Source organism: Microtus ochrogaster, chromosome 18 (genome assembly GCF_000317375.1).
Source record: "Microtus ochrogaster isolate Prairie Vole_2 chromosome 18, MicOch1.0, whole genome shotgun sequence".
NCBI lineage: Eukaryota > Metazoa > Chordata > Mammalia > Rodentia > Cricetidae > Microtus > Microtus ochrogaster.
The window spans coordinates 21652075-21676485 of record NC_022020.1 but is presented as its reverse complement, the minus strand read 5'-3'; the positions used below and the strand labels follow the sequence as shown (position 1 = coordinate 21676485).

The window sequence follows — 24411 nt, the reverse complement described above, 5'->3', positions numbered from 1 at the left end:
ATATAAGAAGACCTACTCTGTGCATGTGTTGCTTTGAGGAGGTCTGCTAAATGTATATAAGAAGACCTACTCTGTGCATGTGTTGCTTTGAGGAGCAAGCGAACCATCCTGGTGAAATGCTATGCAAACTGCCCTGAAGGTGGCCAGGATCCGGTGACTAATTATCCTTTATAGACAATCAGATACAGTGGATCTTCACTCCAGAGGATTAAATTCAATATGAATTTTAGCACAATTTTCATAGTACAGACTTTCCTGAATTTGGTTAATGCCATTATCAACCACGACACCACCCTGAAGAAACAGGGTTAAGAAGTAGTCCTTACTTATGGAATCTTTGTTAGTGACAGTTTCCTGAAAACTCAGTTAGTCTCAGCTGTATCGGTTAAAAGTCTTGGAATGTTAGGTAGATGGATCCACTAGTCTTGACCAGGTAATTGATGCAATTCACAGACTAAGTGCATGGAATATACTCACCCTTTCCCTTGGTTATGGACCCTTCGTGATTACTAAAAGGACATTTTAAGTTATAGAAAGGATAGAAAAATAAGTTCAGAGTCAGAGACATAAAATAAGCATGGGTTTGAAACTCACTAATATTTTCTTTAGCTCATGTCCCTGGAAAAAGAAAAAGCCCCACAAAGCCTGAAGAGTGAACAGGCTCAAAGACCGCTTTATGCAAGACCAGCCCAGAGTGATTTACTTGAATTTTCCACATGGAAAATCAACTGTCGTTCCTTCTCTTGCCATGGTGTGAGACTGAATTTCTTAAGAAAGACTGAATTGGCACACAGAAACCAAGCCCTCTGAAAGAACATGTGGCTGCTGAATTCAAGAGCTTTTATCATAGGAATTTTAGAGAGATGACTCGGCCATTAAAGGTTAGGTTCACAACCAAAAACATCTTTAGTAATTTGATATGGAGATATCTACACAGCAAACGGACTCCTTTTCGTTCTGCTTTCCCCTGGAAGTTTTCATAAGAGGAAAACACAACACACTAGTATTCATTGGAATGTCTGTGGTCAGAAATGGTGGTTAGGCAGGCTCCAGGCAAGCAAATGAAACAAGCTAAAACAAACAGACTTACCTAACGACCGGTGGCTGGAGAGGACACAGACCTAAGAGGAAAACCTTCTACTTCCATTTTCCTAAACCAATGCACTCTCTAACTGTACTCTAAATACTGATCCTATACTGGCAATAAGTAGACCTTTAAAGACTCTATGGTTCCCTGGCATAAAACAGAAGGGCCTTCAGGAGGCCACCATTGAATCAGCCCAGTAGCCCAGTGTCTGCTCACACTAAACTTTTTTTAACGTCAAAACTAAAGAAAACCTGCTGTCTTAGAGGAGTCAACATTCAAAGCTTTATATTCTAAAAATCTCTCTATAAAGTGTTCGGCATTGGTGAGCAAAACCTTCTAAAAAAAATAAGCCAGGACAAAGGGATTTACAAGGAATTCGGGTATTTCAAGTTTTAAGACAAAGTGGAGAAAAAAAAACAACAACAAAAACGTTAGAAGTCCGAAGATTGTGCGGGCTGGCTGTGAGGTAAGATACTATCATTTCCTGGGGGGGAAAAATGGAAAACATACCTGAAACTGCCAGACTTTGCTCTACTAGGAAGCTGCTGAGACAGACGCTAAGGTTTTAAGAGCTGAGATAGGATTAAGAAGAACTGAACTCTGGGACCGTTCTTTTTCCTGCTATGTCAAAAATAAGTAGATTTCTATATAAAATGCATATATGCAGGTTATATGACTTTTCTAAGACAGAAAAAGCATTGATTTTATTTTAAAATCCTACACCATTTAGCCTGTGTGTTTTTATGTAAATTCAACATGAAATGCAGATCCTACCATGCTTTGACTGTTTATTTTTTTTATAGGTACCACAGAATAGGTCTTTTGCTAATAAACACAACCACCTTGACTCTAATGGATTAATGCAATTACCCCTCCACCTATGCTCTGACTTGACTTACTAGTTCCCATTAGAGCCATCTCTAGACCAGGAATGAATTCTCATCATTGCCACTCAGTAACTTAGAGCTTGGCCTAAGTTCACAGAAACAAACAGTATTAGGATTTTCTTAGCTCTCAAGAAAAGTCAGTGGATTAACTAAAAATGCAGAATTGACTACAACTTGGTAAAGGTTAAGAATCACTGTGAGTTAAGAGCATAATTGAGAAGCCTGGTGATGTCAGCCATGCCGATAATGTGAACAATACGCAAGGCAAAACATGTCTTAAAGTCCCTGGGGCCCTGCACGGTGGTGGGCACTTTACTGGCTGTCAGTCGTCAAGGAAACGGGAGCACTTCATTTATTCCTACAGATGGAATTTATCAACACCATTGTCATTCTTACTGTTTTTTTCCTAGAGCTGAATTAAATTTCATCGCAAATTCTCTCACAGACGCTTCACGCAAAGGGAAGGAGAGGCGCTGGATTACAGTGAATTCAAATGAAGAGAAGAGGCAGGCAAGGGTAAGAACTGCTGGGAAGAGGTAACTTCCAAGTGGGGCTCTCATCTGCAGCTATTTATAACTAAAGAGCACGAGATTTCTATCTAATAGACCATAATGAGCTGAGAAATAGGCAAGATCTCCTTAGAGAGCTCTCACAGCTCCACAGCCAGTAGGATCTTAACTAGAAATATATTACTCTACCTGGACAAAAGCCATATCATAAAAATACTCAGTTAAAGTGGTGTTGCTAAAGGAGCCATTATACATACATACTGGTAACACCCCAGAGAAAGGCTGTCTAAGCACATGGGAACAAGATGACTTTAGAATAAGATACATCCCAAGAAGCGCAGGACAGCTTCAAATGTGCTCCAAGGCTCATGGAAACTAAGCACAGTACTCAGATGATTAGCTTACTCTGAGGGGCAGAGATAGATTCGGAACCGTGAGTCTGTCGTCAACCACCACCAGGATACTCACACATGCCCACATCCTTACTTATTATTAAAGTAGTCAAAAAGTCACAGTTCTAAAGTCTACCTGCTTGTCTCACTTGGTTTATCTTGCTGATACAGAGTGATCAACTGTTTAAGTCTTATAATCAATAGACATTTATTTTTCATTGATCTGGAGGTTAGGACGTGCGTGACCAGGACACTGGCAGATTGATTCTTTCCGAGGGTGGCTTTATTAGAGACACAGCCCTTTCCTTATCTCCTGGAGGAAAGAGTGGGCACACCCTAAGGCCACCAATCCCACCCATAGAGGCTCCCTCAGGACTCATCTCCGCCCAGATGAGCTACCTCTGATCCACTGACTTGGGAGTTAGGGTTTCAATATGTAAATCTGAGATCAACACAACCATCCGAGGCCATCATGGGAGTCAGGATTAGTGTTCCTCTTTCAACAAGCAAAGCCGATCCCTTTTGATCCTTTCTTCTCAGAGTCCACTCACTGTTACCATTGCTTGGCCATTCTGGAAAGACTGACAGCCCTTCTGACAGGATCCAAACACAGTCTTCGGGCTTCCCTTATCCAGTTATCTCTCACACCTGATTCTTTACCAAAACCCTCACGTCAGCTTCTCGTCCTTTCTACAAATGATGAATATTGGTTCATATTGCTATCTTCACTCTCATTCTTGGTTGAATACCCTGAACACAGCAGAGGATCCCCTAGGCCCAAGCATAATTCTCTTGAGTGGACAGGGAGAGGGACAACCATGGAAGCCTAGGGCTGTTTTGACCCACAGCTGCTCTTCCAGATTTTGGGGTATCCTCTTGTCGCCATTCTCAAGCATCTTTGAGTGATGAGCTGCGAGCAAATCCCTGAAACTGGCAACCACGGGCCAGAGCATACCATGCTTTACCCTGCACCATGGATCTGTTTACAAAGACTCGGTCACTGGAGAGGGAAGGTTAAAGATAATCACTTAGAGAATACTGACTTCATGAATGTTTGGGTTATAGTGAGAACACCATTTTAAGTATGTTCTCATAAAAATAATCTCACAAATATTACTATTTAACTAAAATAGAATGTGATTTTAGAAAATTCTACTTTTTAACATAATAGTTTGTGAAGGTAAATAGATATTACAGACTTCTTTTTAAAATTACTTACCTGTATGTTTTACCAAACACTGTTCATCTTGCTTCCACAATCTTTTCAAGATTTAGTTTAAGAAAATATATCAATTCACATAATTCTTTTATTATGAAATTTTTTAGGAGATTTTTTTCCTTTCCAACATTTTTTGGTGACATTGAGCAAACATTTTTGTTGTTTACCCGCTAGACCCAACTCACCTGTCAAACAGCTCTCCTCCCGTGACGAGCTCAAGGACCAGACTGATTTCCATGGGCGTTTCAAATATTTCCTTAAGTTTTATCTGAGGGAAACACATACATCAAGAAAGAACATCAACAACTGCTCATCCCCATCTTCCTTAAAGATGGCTAAAATTATGGACAAGGCAATAGCTTGCATCAGCAGTGGGCAGGGTCAGGTCAGTGAAAGCCCCCATGCTCCCATTAGGAAGACTCTCATGAGGCCATCAGGACCCTCTCTTTCTCAGATGCTGGCTTTGTCAGTTACCTCAGGTTTTTCAAAATTCCCATTCAGTTTTGACCTTTTTTTCATTTTGAAAAAAAAAAAATCCTTTAAAAACACTCCCAAAATTTACTCAAATGTTGCAGGGTTAATGGTTTTTTGTTTTTTTTTTTTTTTTGACTCAAAAACAAGATCCAACTTTACAAAACTGTTTGGAAACATCATGGATGCTAGAGACAAGCAAGGCTTTCTCCTGGAAACAATGGATTTGAACTTAGGGTGTGGCGAGACAGGCTGGGTCAGGTCTTGGGAAAGTACTCTTCAGCAGTTAAAGTCGCTTGTCTATGATAGGTTGCTGGAAAGAGAGGTGGTAGAGATTCAGATAATCCAACCAAATGTGGACCTTTCTCCAGACATCGGGGGATCTGGAGGCCAGCGCTGACCTACACGTGAAGAACGCTGCACACTGATTTCCTTAGAAAGAGGAGGCAGAAGAGGCACGGGAAACGTGCAAGTGATGGTTGAGTATATCATGCTTGAGAATTGCTCACTCTAAGTCACCCCGGGACTTCACTGCACACTGAACTCTAGTGCTGTCCCACACTGTGGACAACAATGGCCTAAGCCACTTGGGACAGGCCTGTTCTCTGAGCAGCAAGCCTGCGTGTAGTTGGAGAGCACCTGTAGGAAGCTCTGGCCAGCGACGCTTAAGGAAAGCGCCAGTGCCGAAGCTTCTGAGAGCCCTCAGCTGACGAGGCCCTTCCAATTTTCCCCTTAAATATCAACGGGGAAACTTATAAAAATGTGGAGCTGTCATTACGGGGCCGTGAAGACAAGTGAGAAAGCAGTGCACCGAGGCATAGAAAATGGCAAACACAGGGAAGTGTGAAGCCTAAGTCCTGGACCGAGGCCTACGCTCCACCTTCTTACTCATTAATGCTGTGTAGCCAAGTGTCCCTTTAACTCACATATCAAGTTGTATGCACTTTGCTTTGAGCATTACAGGTCATCAGCCCAGACATAACTTTCTCATACAAATAGGCTTTAAAAAAAAATAGGTAGATGGCTTCATTTTGTAAAATCACGTTGCTGCTACGAAGATGATTTTGTTCTTTTTCACTCCGTTGATCTGGAAAGCTTTGCGCTGGGCATTTTTCTCAGTGTCGTCTGAACACAGAGCACAGCGGAGTGTCTGGGAACCACTCAGTCCTCCTATTCAGGCACATCATCTATTTGCATCTTTGCATTATTTCTGAAGCAGATACTCTCTCAAAGGCGGAAATGACTTTGGAAAGCAATGCCTTCTCCTTCTTGGCCCGTATCGGCCGCGGCATATTAAAGAGATAAGCAAACAAAAGAAGGAGAAAGCCAGTGCTTCACCAGAGCAAAATAAAACTCTCCAATGTTTCTCCTATCATGCGTGAAAGGAGGCGTGCTATGCATTGTTAGTCCATCTAGTCCAAAACTGATTGTGTGTGTGTGAGGTACAGCCATGAGCTAGGCCGTGCTGTCTGACAGAGGAAGAACCCCTCTTCCCCATAACAACGATCCCATTCGACAGCCTTAGAAATGATTTTGAATTGTAAGCTAAAAGCCACTTACGATGTTCGGGTGTGAGAGGCGCAGCAGAACTCCTATCTCAGTTCTGACAATCTTTTTGTCCACCTAGAAGGCATGAAGAGAGAAGTCGTGAACTGAAAAGGACTCCAACTTACAAAAACTCTGACTATGCCAGAGATGAGACACATCGGTAGCCAACCCAGCAGATAAAATGATCGGAGAGGTGTGCTGTCTCTCTGTCTCTGTCTTTCTCATCTCTGTGTCTCTGTCTGTCTGTCTCTCCCTCCAGTAGATCCAGAAACAGAGCACCCGGTCTACAATACATTTTCCATGTTATCTACCCCACTTCCTATCAAACATCATAACCGCCACTATCACCAGCACCAGTCGGTCTCAGCTTGTCCCTGCACTTCTTACTTTCATTGCCAGAAGTCTCACTGAACCTCACAGAACTGCCAATCACCCCGCCCGCCTTCTTCACACCGAGCGGCCACACAATTCAACCTCGCCCACAGGTACTGTCCTGAGGAAGGATGACCACATCAAGGGTTTCTGGCAGAACCAAGTCATCCCACGGTGTCCTCTCCAGAAATTGTGTGCAAATAATCGATACAATTCCCTTCCTATTTTGAATTATGAGAGCAAAATAGAGCAGACGTCACTACTCCCGATGCCTAGTTTTTATACTGTATGTCAACATAGGGAAAAATTACTGAGATGAAAAGAACTACCAATATCACCTAGTTCCTGTATTGCTATATAGGTTCATTTATTCTTTGAGCTTTAATTCTATGAGCCACTAAATTTTCTTTCTTCTTGTCATCCAGAGTCAGTTTCTATTGGTGATGACTAAGAGACCTTAGTACAACGATTCTCAACCTATGGGTTGTGACCCCTTTGAGGATCACATTTCAAACATCCTGTATATCAGATATTACATTACAGTTCATAACCATAGCAAAATTACAGTTATGAAGTGGCAATGAAAATAATTGTTTGGTTGTTTGGGGGTCACCACAACATGGGAACTATATTAAAGGGCTGCAGCATTAGGAAGGTTGAGAAACACTGCATGGTTACAACACGTGACATATTAGGGACAATGTCCACTGAATTTCTCATCTGCAAAATGCGAGATGCTCCCCAACTAAGGTTCAGGAAATGAGAGTTTAGACGATCTAAAAGTCATGTGCAAACAGAAAACTTTAAGTGTAGTCTGTGGTGCACGTTTATAAACCCAGCCCTGGGGAGGCAGAGACAAATGGATCATTGGGGCTCTAGGCCAGTCAGCCGAGCCTCAGTGCTAGGTTCAGGCCAGCCAAAGACTCTTTAAAAAGATGGGTGGCAGTGGAACCAGGACACCTTACATTGTCTTCTCACCTCTACTCTCTCTCTCTCTCTCTCTCTCTCTCTCTCTCTCTCTCTCTCTCTCTCTCCTCTCTCTGTCACTCACTCTCTCTCTCTCTCTCTCACACACACACGTGCACATGCACCTCCACACTCATGTGAAGTCAATTTTGTTATTTGTGAAATCAATTAGAACACTCAGAGTATTTTTACATATCCATGCCAAAGAAATTTAAGCTGTTATCTAGCTACTACTGTGTTTTCTGTGCTATAATACTCTGACCTAAAGCAACTTAGGAAAAATATGGCTAAGTTATACTTCCAGGTGACAATCTATCACTAAAAACGTCATGGTATGAACTAAACCAAAAACAGAAGAAGAAACCATAGAAGGACTCTGGCTCATTCACTGGCTCACCGTCACCTAGCTCACTTCTACGGCCCAAATTAACCTGTCTGGGAAAGGCGTTGCCCACATTGGACTGAGCCTTCCCACACCAATCATCAGTCAAGATAATATCTTACAGACTTAGTTACAGACCAATGTTTTTTTTTTCAGTTTTTTTCTTTTTGTTGTTTTTTTTTGTTGTTGTTGTTTTTTTGTTTGTTTGTTTGTTTTTGTTTTTGAGACAGGGTTTCTCTGTAGCTGTGGAGTCTGTCCTGGAGCTTGCTCTTGTAGACCAGGCTGGCCTCGAACTCACAGAGAAACAGGCCAATCTTATTGAGGCAGTTCTTCAGTTGAAGTTCCTTCTGCTTTGGTGACTTAAATTTGTGTCTAGCTGACAACAAGAACTAACCAGGACAACCATAACTACAAAACAAAAAATATGTGTTCTATTTACACTGGATGGATGGCAGCTGGCAACTCAGAAAACTTATTAATGTTATGTATGAACATCCCACACAAAAATGAAATGTCAGTTATAAATTCTGTCTAGAGAGGGACAGGGATGATACGATCTGTCAATCTTCATAACTGCCAGCTAATACAGGCAATAACATGGGAGGGCAGATTCATTGGGAGCAGAGACAAACAAGCTGGCAAGAAACTGACTTCAGCAAATGTGTGTCACATTGACAGGCTCTAGGGCTTTCTCTGTGAAAGACAGAGAAGAGACACATTTTAATGCATCCATCTAGTGTTCCGCTACTCAAAACATTTGGAGACTGCCCTACCAGTCTTCCCCCGAGACTGAATTAGAGCTGCTTTTCCCAATTTTGACAGAGTATGTGTTGAGCAAAACTCTTCCGAGTGCAGGTAACCAATACCAGCTCAAGCTTACCTGTGCTCTAGCGGAAAATGTTGGCACATGGAAACTCAGATCTGTCTGCAGATAGCCAAATACAGAAGCTCAGACTCAAACATCTCTATGCTAATCTCAGACAATTTTCTCTTTGTTTTGTTTGCATTCAATGCATAAATCTATATGTAAGAGACATGTGACTCTAACAGGACCAAGCATGGGTGAGGCGCCATCTCCTCTGATCAACTTTGAGAGAACTGGAATGTCTGGCTGGGGCAGGACCTGAATCTCCTGAAAACTGGATGTTGCCAGATACTGAAGCCTCCATTAATGATTGTTTTGTTATTTGTTTCCTCTTTTATTTGCCTGTCTAAAATACTGAAATGTTGCTTTCTTTGCTTTTTCCTATGTCCCAGACTAATTAATAAATCATCAAATATTATTAATTTATAACAATTCTTGCAAGAGTAGGTTTAATGCTCATATTATGATTGTTTAACAATAACTCATAGATGCTACAAAGTAGTAACTTATACTGCTTTTTCATAAAGCTCTTGTAAACCCATACTGAAAACCGAGGGGTGGCAATTGCTTCCCTGGTGAATTAGTCTGACAGACTCGTGTGTACTGGGAACTCTGCTTTCTTACTCTCTGTCTACAGTGTGTCATTTTGTCCAGGACTTTGATGTTACTAAGGACACTCGTTGAAGGGAGGAAAGCAACGTAGGACAAAGAGTACTAGCAAACAAGACAGGTAGGAGTTGAAGTTTGCATAAACCCGTCTTTAAAATACTGTGTTGGGAGGGAAGAAAAGCCACAGCTTATATTATATTCTCAAAACTTCTGAAATAGAAAAAAAAAAGTGTATAATCTGTATTTTAAAAAAAGCTCTCCATAGAACCAGAGAGTCAAAGGTCTCTTGATTTATATGGAATGAATATCTATCATCTAGGTTTTATATGTTGGGCTCCATATTAAACACTGGAGGAGCCTACAAAAAGCAAGCAAAATAAGGTCTCTTCAGAGGAAGCTACTGATCTAATTTGGGGACAAATTTATCTATATAATGTCAAGAGAAGACAAAGAATGATGTGTTTTGTTTTAAAGTCTCCACTGGGGACTAGAGAGATGGCTTGCTTTCTGTTAAGAGTCCTCGCAGGGAAACCAGTTCAATTCTCAGCATCCATATGGAGACACAGCTGTCTGTAACTCCAGCTGCAGGGCATCTAATTCCACCGTGAGACCACCATGGGCTCTGAGCATATATCTAGGTACACATGCATACAGGTATGCATAAAAACAAATTAGAACCCAAACCTCCATTGTTCAATGCAAGATAACCTCCATGGTTGGAACAATGCTACTATTTAAATACTAGCTTATTGTAAAAAAAAAAAAGATTTCTTTTTTACATTATTTGACATTTAAAAAACACCTCACTGTTAACAAACGAAGAACAATTCACTAAGTGTGTATGTGGTACATGAAGACAGTGTGATGGGACAAACCAATAAGTGATGTCAATCAGTCCGGTCACTGGGATACAGAAAAGAGACTCGAGGAGGAGAGTGAACGTTCTTTAGAGGAAAAATTGTTAGTTTCGTGGAAAATTTCCATTGTGCAAAAGCTACTCCTCTTGTGTATAAAATCTTTGCGAGAACATCAAGACATAGACCGGATTTCCTTCAAAGCAGCTCATAGAATAACTTTGTTGCCATCTGCAGGGCACTGGCCTTGTGACCTTGGCACTGGACTGGCTGAAATCACGCCTGTAAAAAGCATTATTATTCTCACTCACGTAGAGCTCCACATTCAACACGGTTTCCAGAGAGCCCCGGGTGCAGGAGCCCACCCTGCTGAGAGATGTACTGGAATTCTGGATGAGAGCAAATCTTCCATTTTGGTTTCTACAGATATTATTGAAGAAAATCCTGAAGGATTATTATTATTATTAAATAAGGTATTACTGATGATAATAAAAGAGTCACTACCAAGAAGCAAATTCATATCCATTGTCTCACGGTGAACCACATGTTTTGCTACATGAGCACCCGAATCTAGGGATTTATAGTAAATCCCATGGACAGCACAACTTTATTAGCCTACTTGTAACTTAGATACATAGGCTTTTTCATTCTAGTTTATCTGTTAATTTTACATATAGCCTTATTCATTCTAGTTTATCTCTTAATTTTACAATAGAGATTATATTTTTTGTTGCCCCAGGTTAGCAATAACTTCCTAACTAATGCAAAATAAATATATTTGTTATTATTTGTATGATTCTTTTAAAAAATACAGAACCTAAGTCCTTCATTCCTAAGTTAGGGCTCATTTTTCTGATTGTATATTTAGCACTTATGTGTTCCACAATGCCCCCTAACGTTTTCACGTATTTCTGATCAGCATAAAACGACAGCAGGTGACAGAATCCTTAACTTTTTTATCTTTTCATTTTCAACAAGACATTTTCTAGTGTAAACACATATTCTGAACAAACGTTTTATTGTGTTACCTAGCATGTATTCTACATTATGAAACCTTTTAAAAATTAAGTGTGAAGTAATATTAGTTCCAGAAATATTCAAAAGAGGTAATATTTCAGGAAAAACCTTCTAGCTTGGAATTTTATTTGGAGTCCAAAATTAACTTCTCTATGAAATCAGTTTTGTCAACGGCATGCATCTTTATAGTATGTTCTGTGTCATCTGTGCCAATCCAAAAGGCTGTCCAGAGTCTCAGAAGAGCTTCCTGGAGCACAGCCGAAGCCTTCCCTTTTCTACTTTCATATCTAAATAAGGTTAATTTTAATTTAATTTATTCTTTAAAACAATCTTTTTTATTTTACATCCCAATCTCAGGTCCCCCTCCCTCTCCTCCTCCCGCCCCCCCACCTTCTCCCACCCCATTCCCCATTCAGTCCTCAGAAATGGTGAGGCCTCCCAACTCTCTCATCAACAAAGTCTGTCACATCACGTGACAGTGTAAAACTGATCCTGAGGCAGGACCATTGAGACAAGTTGGAGGCCCTCCCCCCATATCTAGGCTGAGCAAGGTATCCCTCCATAGGGAATGGGCTCCCAAAGCCAGTTCATGCACTAAGGATAAATACTGGTTGGTCCCTCTGTCAGTTGGCCCCATAAACTGCCTAAGTGACACAGCTGTCACCCACATTCAGAGTCTAGTTTGGTCCTATGCAGGTTCTCCAGGTGTCAGTCTGGAGTCAGTGAGCTTCCACTCACTGGGGTCAGCTGTTTCTGTGGGTGTCCCCATCATGGTCTTGACCCCTTTGCTCATATTCTCACTCCTTCCTCTCTTCATTTGGACTCCGGGAGTTTGTTTAGTAAAGCAAAATAAATCAGAGTAAATTGAATAAACTCTTTGTGTCAAATGCATGCAGTGGCCAAAGAGCATGGCAGCATTGCTGCATCTCTGAACAGGATGGGCAGAGAGAACCTAAAGAAATGCCTAAGAACTTTGGCCAATCATTGCATTCTGAAGTTTAAAGATTCACTTTTATCTTTATGTATGCATTTGTGTATTTGCCTGTGAGTGTGAGTTATGTGTATCCAGGTGGCCATGATGGCCAGAAGAGGATGTCAGAACCCCTAGCGATGAGTAAATAACAGACAGTTGTTGCTGCCAGACGTGGGTACTAGAAATCTACCCCGGGTACTCTGAAGAGCAGCAAGTGCTTGTAGTTGCTGAATCTTCTCTCCAACTCGGTGAAGTTTAATACTAGACTTACAGTGATAGAGATACGTTCACTTTCCAGAATATGATGTTTTAGTGCTGATCAGAAAGAACCGTGCCTCCCACTTAAATATTTCTGTGGGGTGCTGTGACTACCAACATAAAATAGATAATGGCTAAATAGATTGGCATCTGGTGCATTTCTCTAAAGCCCTGTCTCAGCTCTTCTCCTTCAGCTACACAAAGGATTCAAAGAAAAAGCTTCATTTTACTCTGGTATTGGTTGAAATAGCCAATATGAAGAATTGTGTTATACTTTCAATAGAAAATATACCTTTTGAGGTTTATACATGAGAAAAATAAAATTAACAGCACACTTAATAAAAGAAACAGATGGTGGCAAAACATTATGGAACTCAAGATTTCTCAACATCAAAAAGAAAAAAAAAACAAGTTTTTTTCTGCTCTAATGGTGGAAAGTTGAGTAAAAAGAAATATATAAAAGTATAGTTCTCCAATATCCCCAAGGTCCCCAGAATTGAATGTGGCTCATTAGATATGGATACTTCATTTGGACGAGCAGTAGTAAATGTACTCCAGATATTAGCCAAAATGATGACAGGACGAGGAAGGATTTGAAAACAGGCAAAGAAGGAAGGACTTGAAGGAAAAGCTAAAAACCTGCAGCTGTGTCGTGGAAGTGGCGGGTTGGGGCAGAGCAGGGGGAAAGCTGGGAGAAACGAGACACAGGGACGCAAATCATTGCTGCACTCAAGTCACCAAATCACGTCACACACAACCTAGATCTGGAGCCACCACCCTCTGAGTGAGCTAGGGGACCTCTACTAAAAGGGACAGCTGCTCTTCTCACCTCAAGGTCTCCATCTATTGCAGCAGCATTTCCACACAAAACAAGGCCTAGAGCTGGGGAGATGGCTCGGTATAGAAAACTCCTGCCACACAATTGTAAGGATCTAAATCGGACCCCTAGCATCCTTATAAATATGAAGAATGGTACCACTGACCTGCCCCTCACTACTGGGGAAGTGGAGGCAGCTGAGTGTCTGGAGCTCACTGGCCAACCATCCCAGCCAACTCAAGCAGCTTCAGTGAGAGGCCCAATCTAAAGTAAATGTGGAAGGCAACCCAGAGGAATTGCCCAGCCTTGACATCTGCCTTCCAGAAGCACACACACACACACACACACACCCTTGTGCACATGCACACACACACACACACACACACACACATACACATGAACATACACCCACACCAACAAACACAACAACAATGGTGAGTTTCATTATCCTTACAGAATGAGACTATGTATCTTGCTTGTTTCTATTTGCTCTCTGCCTTCTTTGGCTCATTTCTGGCTTGAATAATTTTCAGAGAATGATGCAAAGCACAGAATTGTGCTTCTTGGAGGCATTGTGAAAACATGGAAGATATGAATTTCTAATAGATAATAAGAAATGCCTTTAATTTTTCAGAATGATTCCCTTTTACACAGGTTCTGCTTAATTTCCTGACAGTGGGCAGGCCTCTGCTGATACCAGCATGCAAGGAAAGAGCCTTGACAAGTGGAATTCAGAAGCCATTCTAGTCTACAAGGATTTGAAAGCTAAGGCCTGCTGTTTGAGCCTACAAACATCAAACGGCCACATATGATCAGATGGAGGATTTCTCACATGATGCTAGTAGTATTCACAATAACTCTAGAATTCTAACCAAGAATGGGTATTTTCACTCTTCTCTCTTCTTGTTCAAAAGCAAACCTGGACATCTTTGCTTTGGGCATAGACCCTGGCAGTGACCTGGTTTGGCTTCCATAGAAAATACACCAGAGGCCCTGGTCCCTGCTTCTCACTGCTGTGATCCAGCCATCACAAGCATGCAACCTTCAACTTTCCCTTGTGGCTCATAGTATCAATGCTCTTAACAACTTGGGTAACAATGCCACGATTCATTCAGCGTTTTGGCCTGTTTCTTTATCACTGGCTCATTTTTCCCATCTTTTCCTCTGATCCCACTTGGCAAACCGCTCTCACGGTTACACCTCAAGTCATTAGCATCCATGGGACACTACAGAAACCTTGACATCAAACCGCGCACACGGATCAATTTCTCTCAGCCTTCACTCTCCCTTAACTCAGAGTCCATGATCTGTCTGTCTGTGCACTGGTCTACACAGTCTGCCCTTCTCTCATTCGCTTGTAATTTTCAGACGAAATCCCTAAGCTTATTCAGCTTCACCCTTATTGCATTTCTGTGTCTGGACTAGATCCATTAGGGAAAACAGACAACTTCGTTAACTTCCAATTTTAAATTTATGACACCAAATTTAAGGGGCTCTCGGTGTGTTCGTTCTACAGAAAAATATATGCCCTCTCTCTTTATACCTCTGCTTCACCCCCATCTCCAATTACTGAGAAGGCAGAAAATCCAAGAAAAATTATTTTATATTTTTGTTCATCTACAACAAAAAAAACATTTTTATCTTTTAATTCTGCAAATACATTTTAGCACCTATTATATACAGATAATATTCTGGGCATGATGCTATATTAGTGAATAAATCAACTCTGGGGTATAAAAACTCTTTGTTCTAGCAGAGGCAGAATATGAATAAATAAATAAATAATAGGCCTCAGGTTCCTTTGTACTATATTGCAGGGAATCAAAACGAAGGAGACAATAAAAGAGTCGCCGATAAGGTAACATGGAGGCAGCCACATGAGAGAACATTAATGCTCCGAGTGAAACGTGGCCAGAGAAATAGAATAAAACTGTTGTTTATGCGGATGCAAAAGACAGGAAAAAAGCCGCCCACATCAGAGAGATATCAATAAAGCCACAGTTCTTTGTACTGAATTTACCCTCCATTCCTCTCCTTTTATTCCAGCTTACTGATAAGTTTTGAAGAAAAAAAAAAAACTAAGAAAACTTTCTTCTGGGTGCTTCCATGCTAAACTTCATACTACTTGCCCTCAACCATTTGTCTCCCAAATCGTTTAGCATGAGTGAGTTTGGAGTCAACAGGAAGGTGGTGATGGCTTAGAGCTGGGGCGGTGACATGCAATGGACAGGTGTGGGTATAAACAGCCGGGGAATCCAGTCCCTAATTTGATACTCCTCGTGCACAGCCAGCTTTGCTGTGAGCACCAGCAGCAGACAGGCTCTAAACAACCGTTCACTTCATTCACATTTCACAAGGCCTTGACAACTGTGAAAGTCAAAGTCTTCTCATTGTTCTGTTCCCAATCATTTCCTCCTCCTTTCAGACTCCCCAAAGGAGAAAAGCAAGGCTTTTGCATAGAGGATGGAAGCAGTTTAGGCAAAATAGGAACATCTCTAGAAGTTTAATGGAGAAAAAGGGCATCTATGTTTTGGAAAGCAAAGCCTATGGAAGAAGGGGCTTTGGAGAAGGGCACTTCCTGCAGAGTGAGTCACTACAGATCGTCCTTCTTAGATCCTTAGTAGAAACCTTCCTGCTCACAGACACTGGGAATTCGCTTCAAAGGGAAGGGTCTTTCTTCTGACAGCGAATGAAACAGGTTTAACATTCTCGGGGGACATGATAAGCTGAATGAAGCTTAAACAATTGATTTGGGATTCTGCCAGAGTCCTACAGAAAATAGGTTTGTCTTAGCAGAGGAGGAGAGGAAAGGAACTGGAATGCGAGGGAGAAAGACCATGGAGGTTGTATACTTCGTTCTCCTCTTCTCTCTGTCGCTCCAGAATTAACATTGCTCAGGGGTAATCCTGACTTAGTTTCTTTCATCTTTACCAAGATCTCCCCGGCTCAGTTTACCCTATCCAGTCCTGCTTCTGATGCCATGTCTCCGCTCCCCTCCCATAGGAAAACTCTGAGGTTGCCTCTGAACCTTCTTATCTGGGCTCAAGGCAATAAAATTGTTAGCTCTGATTCACTGATTTTATCAGTCCACTGCAATTGGTACTGAAATCCTGCCTGTTTTCTCTCCCCTCCCATTTTATACAGAGGTGTTTTAGCTGTCAGAAAGAAGGAAGTGTTTCTCTCAAACACTACACCTTGCTTTTACTTTGAGTAGCTCATAATTTGCACTAAATACAACAGCAGAAGAGATTAAAAGAAAATTAAATGATGCATCCCCCCCCAGGACACAAAGCCTTGACAAATATCATTTCTCCATCTTCCCAAAGAAGATGACCATGCTTAGGGGTCAAGTCTTCTCCAAAAAGAAACTTATATCCCATGATGAAAAGAGATCATGGGATATAAGCTTCCTAAATTCTCTTTCAGGGCTTATCCTGTCAGACAGGGAAGAAAACAAAAACATAGCATATATTTTTAAGTATAAAATGAAGGAAATAACAGTGAGAACAATTGTAACATAATTAGTCATCAGTATCTTGTTTTATAAACTTCTAGCTTTTAAAAAATGTCTTTTCCATATTTTCAAACCAGAAAATATGTTACTTTTTTCACTAAAAACATTACTAGTAGCCCAACATCATCAATGCCTCGTTCAAACATTACAGCTGTTCCTTGCTAATTACACTAATATAAACCTTGTTGCAGTGATCATTCTTGCCTGTACTTAAATTTTCTTTTCATTGTATCTGCCACTTTCATGGCTTGGCTACTGCGAACCCTCTCTTGGGTCTCTAAATCTGTACAAGATTATTTAAATTTCTTCGTCTACAAACTGGAGACATTGATCATGACCATGACTTAGTGGTGTTATATGGATTGATGGTGTGTGTGGAAACTTCTTGGTTTTTGACGGATGCTCAGTGAATGTCAGTGCCTTCCCTAGGAGGGCATTTACAAAATTAACTTTTTCTCGTCTTCTGTTTAACATTTCCTAACTCTGGCATGAGAAACTATCATAGAGTAGGAGACAGCTTTGTTAGAATCCACTATTGGAGTCCAAGGTAACTTCCCTGCCAAGCAGTGGCCAGAGGGAGGGACTCGTGTGTGTTTTCACTTAAATACATATTTTCCTTGACCTTTTCAGAAACTAGGATCAAAACAACACTCATAACTTTAAATGTAAGAAATACTGAAGGCCATTTTTATGTTTAATAATTACTATAGAGCATTAGAGTCACACTTCAGTTGTCTTTAAATTGACCACCAGACACATTTTACGTATATTTCCGGTCTAATCATTTCTTCTTAGTACCTTTGGTAATTTTATACGGTCAAGGTCATACTTTCTAAAACGCTTTTAAAATTCTTAAGAGGGCACAAAAATAGTGCAACTTAACCTCCAGTTTATGTTCCTTTCAGTCAAACAACAATGACTTGTATGCATGATTCCAAAATCACCCACAACGAGGACAGAACGCCAAGAAGCTCAGAGTTCCCAAGACAGTCTTTTGATCTGTGTGATTCTTAAAACTAAGTCACCAGCTTTCTATTAAATAATTCAAATAAAGATATTGGAGTTATTAGCATTTTAAAACTCTTCAATTAGATCTTCACAACGAATCCTTTACCAAGACTATATCTTCATATAAAACACCTTTATGCTCATAAGAGATTGCTTTAGTATCTTGCCTGGCCTTTACTTTTTCCCAAAAAAGTAAGAGCTTCTTCAAAGACCCTAATTACTGCTCTTCAAAAATGCTAAAAAAAAATTTTTTGAAAATTAAAAAGCATAATCCTTAGTAACAATCTAAACATTGTCTTATACCCAGGTAAGTGTGGTCTTCACCACCCATCAGGAAGACTTCTCAATGCACCAGAAGAGACCTGTACAGAAAAGCACAACCTAAATGCAAAGTCACGGAGCCCAACGGCTCCATCTTTAAACAGTCTCACATCTAAGGCTCAGGGAATGCTAAGGAAAGGGGAACAGGAAGATTGTAAGAGCCAGAAGATCAAAGAGTTTGCTTGTGAGGTTGTGTCTCCTAGTACTGTCGGAAGTTAGACACATAAAGTCTCACCAGTGTGATTGCCCAAATGTTGAGCAGAACCAGGATGACATCAATGGACATGCCAAAGTGGACAATGGAAAGTTCCTGAGACCTCAATCATACACAAAAATGACAGGCAACTGAGCCCTGCTGCGAGGGGGAGAAATTGTCTTCCCTAGGGACCAGCATGCCAAATGGTCAGCCCTAAACACATGCATCCAAGAAACATTATACAGACTGAGCAGGTTAGGGATATATATGCATATACTGATATGTATCCAAAAACAATTTATGGAGAAGTGGGCATGAATTTGAAAGAGAGCAAGGAGGAGCGTATGGGAAGTTTTGGAGGAAGAAAGGGAAGAGAGAAATGCTGTAATTATGCTGTATTCTAAAAGAACTAAGTAAAAAATAAGGAACATGGTATACAAAGGGGAAGGGCTTTAAATGGTCTTCTAGATGCTGTTCACAGCTCCCTTTTTTAAATGTGGAAGTGTGGTCCTGCCTTTCTCCTGCCTTCCTTGCTTGCTAAGAATCCACCCTAATGTCAGGAAACACCAGTTCCACTTTCCTGGAAGACACCAGACACTCCAGAAATCAGACACAGAAGAATGAACGTGTGTCAGTTCAGTCTGCAATGTGATCTTTCACACAATGCCCTGCATATATCCTTAAGTACCCCCATAGCTCATCTTTAACTCCCCCGTATTAAGGGTCTAAAGGTTTCACACCAGAGGCACGGTGTCTATGTGCACTCATTATATTAATGTTCTGCCATTTCCTTCTCTTTGGCACATTCCTAGCCCATCAAGATTGAGAGGAGGCAGTAGCCAACGGGTCTGCAGTGCATGCGGCAGGCCTCTGTGTGCTGGGGGGCTTGTTTCTTCCCTGGATGTTCACCAGGTATCCAGGTATTTATTGGCTTTCCCACTCCGCTGGTGATGACAATCACCTGCCCCAGCCATGTGCAGCTGCAAGTGCTCCTACGTGGCCAGGTTCTTCTGCAGACAGCATCTGGCGAAGGTCCTGCTATAAGGACGCTTGAGCCCTTCCATGGAGAACACACCACCGATGAAGACGCTCTTGAATTTCGAGTCACTTGGAAAGAACAGGGCAAAGTAGGTACAACTTTGAGAAACAGCTAAACTCACCTTAACAACAAAAAGATGTTTTTTTTTTACTTTTATTTATGTTGTCTAGTTGTCCTTGGTTGTACATGTACACGTGTGCAGATGCCAGTGAGACCAATAGAGGGCACCAGATGCCCTGCAGCTGGAGTTATAGGCAGTTGTGAGCAGCCCAACAAGGGTGCTGAGAAAAACCCCAGTCTTCTGCAAAAGGAGGAAGCACTCTGAACCAATGGAGCCATTTCTCCGGCCCAAGAAATGATTTCAAAGTAGAAAAATAAGGATATCTTTGACTTTAAAAAATGAATATCATCCCCTCCAGATACTCAGTAGCATTAGGTTCAAGAATAATTTTTTATAGCAAGTAAAGGAGACTTTATTTGTGTGTATTATGTTGATTTTTATTAATATCCCCTTTTAAAATATGTCAAAATTTAAAAGACAAGACTAGTCATCCTAGATAAGCTTTAGTTTATCAATAAAAGATGCCACTCACAGATTGTTGTGTGTCATTGCTTCATATCTAGAAATGTATCAGAACAGTCAAGCTAGTCTGATGCTGTGGTAGAAAAATTATTCTAGAGTCTAGACTATTCTGATGAAAATCTGAAAGAAAAATCCTGGCAGTGATGGCCTCATATGTTGTGAGAGAGGGAAAAAGGGGGCAGTTTATATTTAATGATCTGTTTAGCACATTTTTAGATTTCTGGGACACAGACAATGAGAGAAGATGAACTGAATTTACCTTGTAATAGATGCTTGCTTAAAAGAGGACAGGGGAACCTGGTGCGCACAGCAGGGGACATGATAGTGTCCTATCTACCACTAAGACAGCTAAAGGGCTAGCATCAGGGCACAATGTAGTTCACACGTCTCATGCTTCCCAGTTGTTCCTACAACTACTGCATTTGCTAGCTTTGTATTACAAGAGGAACACCTAAGACTAGATACTTCTTAATTAAAAAAAAAAGTTCATTTGGCTCATGATTCTTAAGGACTGGAGGGTTCATACAGCAAGGTTACAGACAGCATATTAGTGGCAAGGACCCCCAGACTGTGTCACGAGCTACTGGGAAATTAGGAAAAGATCTGGCTGTCTGCAGAGGAGATGGCCTGGCTTTATAGCAAGCGCTTCTCAAGAGAGCCAGCTCGGTGCCACCACACTACACTGACCTCTGTCGAGGGCAACACCCATGATGTAATTATCTCATAAAACCACATCACTTCAGCGCCCTTACCTTAGGGACTAGGCTTCCAGCACATAAGCCTTTGGAGAATAATCGTATCTCAACCACAGTGGTGGATAATGCATACTGAGACTCATTAACGTAAGGCTTTAACTGGATTCAGAGAAGAAATATATTGCTTGTGTTCTCTACTTGTTTTCTTGCTACTGAGTCTCTTGAATTGTTTAAATAATGTCACTAGTCCTTGCCCTTGTTTTACAGAGTGATTTAGAAGCTAAGGGAGATTTCCCTATGTCTGCATTAGTAAGGGTTTAGTTTTCTTTATTAACTTGGCAAGGACAGCATCTATTCCCAGTTGTTCATCTGGACCACGACCATTTCGGACTTCATTTTGGCCTTCTCTCCTTTCGGGGCCTTGATGAAACAAATTTTAAAAGGCCTGGTTTAGATTCCCAGAAGTCTTGTCCTGTCCTGTGTGTTTCTGTGTACTTTGGACAAAGCTCTAAAACCCTACAAAATGGAACACGCCCACCATGGGGAGCTCTGCACTGACGTGGGCAAGGTTGCTACAGCACGTGTAGTAATTGGTTGTTAATTAATTGCTGACCCCCTTCTGACTGGTATCGTTCTCCTTTACTATTAGAACTACTGAAGAGACATCCCAGGGCGTTTAATGTGACAGATACTGAAAACAAGTTCAGTACTGAAAACTGTCTGGATCTCGTCCAGTTGAGATCCCCTGGCGTGCGAACATTCATGGTCTCCTGTTCTGTTGAAGCAAATTAGTAGCTTCAGAACTCTACAACTGGACTGTCTTCAGCCATCTTCCTCCTGTTTCTTATATTGTCTGAGTGGAGGAAACTTTGACCAATATTCATCTCAGTGCCCTAAGACAGTTTGAAACTGAAGAAAAGTATAAAACTCAAAACTCATTTTTCCCTATGAATACTGAAGTTATAGACTTACCATTTCTCATTAAGATATGAATACTAAGTGCATATTAAGAATCTGTGCAGCTACTGCCTCTCTCAGGCATCACTCTCTCCTAAACCCTGGGTTTGTACCAGTGTTTCCCAGTCAGCTCTTTGAGACTTTTGTCTCTCTCATTCCTCTTCTGTCTTTGTCTGGTAACATATTTTCTTTCTTGTCCCACAGATTCAACATAAAAGGTCAAGATCACTTTAGCTCCAACTTCTCACTGTAAAAGTACTAGGGGATGGGGGCTAAATGTGGTCATTTAAACAAATCATATGTGATCAAGTGGCCTTATCTTTTGTGTATGCTTGTTTTTGAGCAATATCATATAGGCCAGTCCAGTCTAACAGCATCTCCTACCTTCCTTCATCCTCTCCTCATCCCTCCTCATGATATACTTCTGGATTATGGTGTTCAAAAGTAAAGCAAAGGGAATGAAATGCTGATGAGAACTCAGCAAGAACATGAATAAGTAAGCAGAATTATAAAAAAAAATCAGTGTTTATATATGGGCAAGAAAATATGCAAACAAAACCCCCCTAAGTTACATGAATTCCTGCTGAGACTTGCAAAGGCTCTCTTGAATGGTGGGGGATATAACAGGCCAACATTTTACCATTCCATCCAGCCATCTTCTCCCTTCATTAGACGTACACCTGTCACAGACTTAATAGAAATATCTTGGTTTCTATTTCAGGAAACCTGGCTTGATAATCCCTACAAAAATCAATATGTTCCACCTGACAGGCGCTTGAAAAAGTTACGCTTCACTTGGCATGGCTTGTTATCTGCAAGCTACTTTCCTTAATGTGTTCTAAGACCTCAATTGGGCTCAATAAGACCTCAAAATGTCTATTTGCGCTGCAGATTTATTCTCCTTTCCATCGCTGACCAAGGTGACCTTGGCTGAACTTCCAAAGAACAGAAATGAGTGCTCATAGCAGTGTTTAATGGAGGCCTGACTTTAAAATAGGCTGAAGCCTCTATCCCTTATGTGCACCATAACAGCTAGTAAATGTGCAGTCTGTGATAGGATTTCATCCTTCCCAATGGTTAGACAGAAAGAGGAGGAGGAGGGGACACCGTCATTCATCTCCAGCGCTCATACCTTGGGACCACGATCGCCCATTGTCACTCTTCCTCCCTCTGAGGCTAGGATTTCAACACCTTTAGATTCTAAATGTCAGTGAGATCACATTTACACTCTGTGCTAGGCTGTCTGTACTTGGTGTGGTATCCTCTGGGATCATGAGTGTTGCAGCAACAGACATGATTTATTTCCTCTTGAAGCCTGAATGTTGTTTTACATAATAATCAATATTTTCTTCAGTCATCATTCAATGAACATGGCTTGTTTCTAGGACTGTTACTGGAATGATGCTGTAGTGAACACAGGAGGAAGGATATCTTCTTTGGGGCAGTGATCTTATTTGGGGGGGGGGGTAAATCCAGAGATGTTATCACTAAGTCAATGCTACTTCTATTTTTAGTTTTCCTAAAGAATCTCCATGCTGATTTCCATAATAGCTCTTAAAGTTTATATGCCTGCCAGAATAAGTCAAGCTTGCTTCTTCTTCATATGCTTGATGATACTTTTTGAAACAAATCATAGCCATCCTAATAAAGATATGGGCAACTTGCTGTGACTTTGATTTGACTAGTGGGGCCGAGCAACTTCTCCTGTATCTGTGGGGAACTGCATGGCCCCTTAGGGAGAATATTTATTTAGGTCCTTTGCCTATATTCAGTTATTTGTTTTCTTGCTACTGAGTCTCTTGAATTTTTTAAATAATGTCACTAGTCCTATAATAGATACTGGTCTGCAAATATTTTAATTTTTTAATTATTATTTTGTAGTGCAAGAACTTTTAACTTGTTTTTTTTTTCATGAGACAGGTTCTGTATACTGCCTTGGGTGACATCACAATGTAGCTCACACTGGCTTCAAACTTATGTTCTTCCTGGCTTAGCCTCTGAGTCCTGTAATTGCACGTGTGTGCCGTCAAGCTTAGTACATTGTTTTCCTTTTTCATCATATTACCCAGATTGACTCTGAACTCTTGACTCAAGGGACAGTCCTACCTCACGGCCCCTCCCTCCAAGTATCTGGATACAACAGCATGGGGCCTGGCTCTGTGCAGAAACATTTTAGTCTGGTAGAATTCCACTTGTTTAAACCAAACAAAATCATTTTCCAAGTCGAGTCCTGAATATTTTCTTTTATGTATTTTACGGATTGATGTTTTACATTTTAATCTTTAGTCAACTGTAGTTAGCATTTCCAGCATATGAGATAATGATCTAATTTCAATATCTTTATTTTAGTGTGTGTGTGTGTGTGTGTGTGTGTGTGAGTGTGTGTGTGAACATGCGTGCACACACATATGGAGGTCAGAGGACACCTTGCAGGAGGCAGTCCTCTTCTCTGCCACATTGGGTCCCAGGAACGAAACTGAAATTGTCATACTCAGAGATCAAGTGCCTTTATCTGCTGAGCCATCTTCCCAGAGCTAATTTCATTTCTGAATGGAGAGATAAAGGTTTGAGGACATTATTTGCTGTAGAGACCATCTTTCCCTCTTCTATATTCTTGGCATCTTTATCAAATACTAACTTACCTCAAATTGTGGATTTATTTCTATGCATCCGGTTCTATTAAGCTATATGTTTTTAACATTATCTCATGCTGTTTTGATTACAATAATTTTGTACTAATTTTTAAAATAAGGTCCAGTGATGGCTTTAGCTGTGTTCATGTCATTTAATTGCTTTGGCTGTTTGAGAGTGTGTGTGTGTGTGTGTGTGTGTGTGTGTGTGAGAGAGAGAGAGAGAGAGAGAGAGAGAGAGA

At 40.9% G+C, this 24411-nt stretch overlaps 1 protein-coding gene and 1 pseudogene across 1 annotated transcript in view; both read right to left on the bottom strand.

Moving 5' to 3' along the window:
- Window positions 1–24411, bottom strand: part of Camk4 (calcium/calmodulin dependent protein kinase IV) — a 223147-nt gene that overhangs the window by 72398 nt on the left and 126338 nt on the right. The window contains exons 2-3 of the mRNA XM_013349620.2: window positions 6126–6188; window positions 4280–4362 (exon numbers count right to left, since the gene is read on the bottom strand). Of these exons, the coding sequence (XP_013205074.1) occupies window positions 4280–4332 (53 nt within the window). The 5' untranslated portion in view covers window positions 4333–4362; window positions 6126–6188. The remainder of the gene's footprint in view (window positions 1–4279; window positions 4363–6125; window positions 6189–24411) is intronic.
- LOC101999348 overlaps window positions 5231–24411 on the bottom strand; it is a 112702-nt pseudogene continuing 93521 nt past the window's right edge.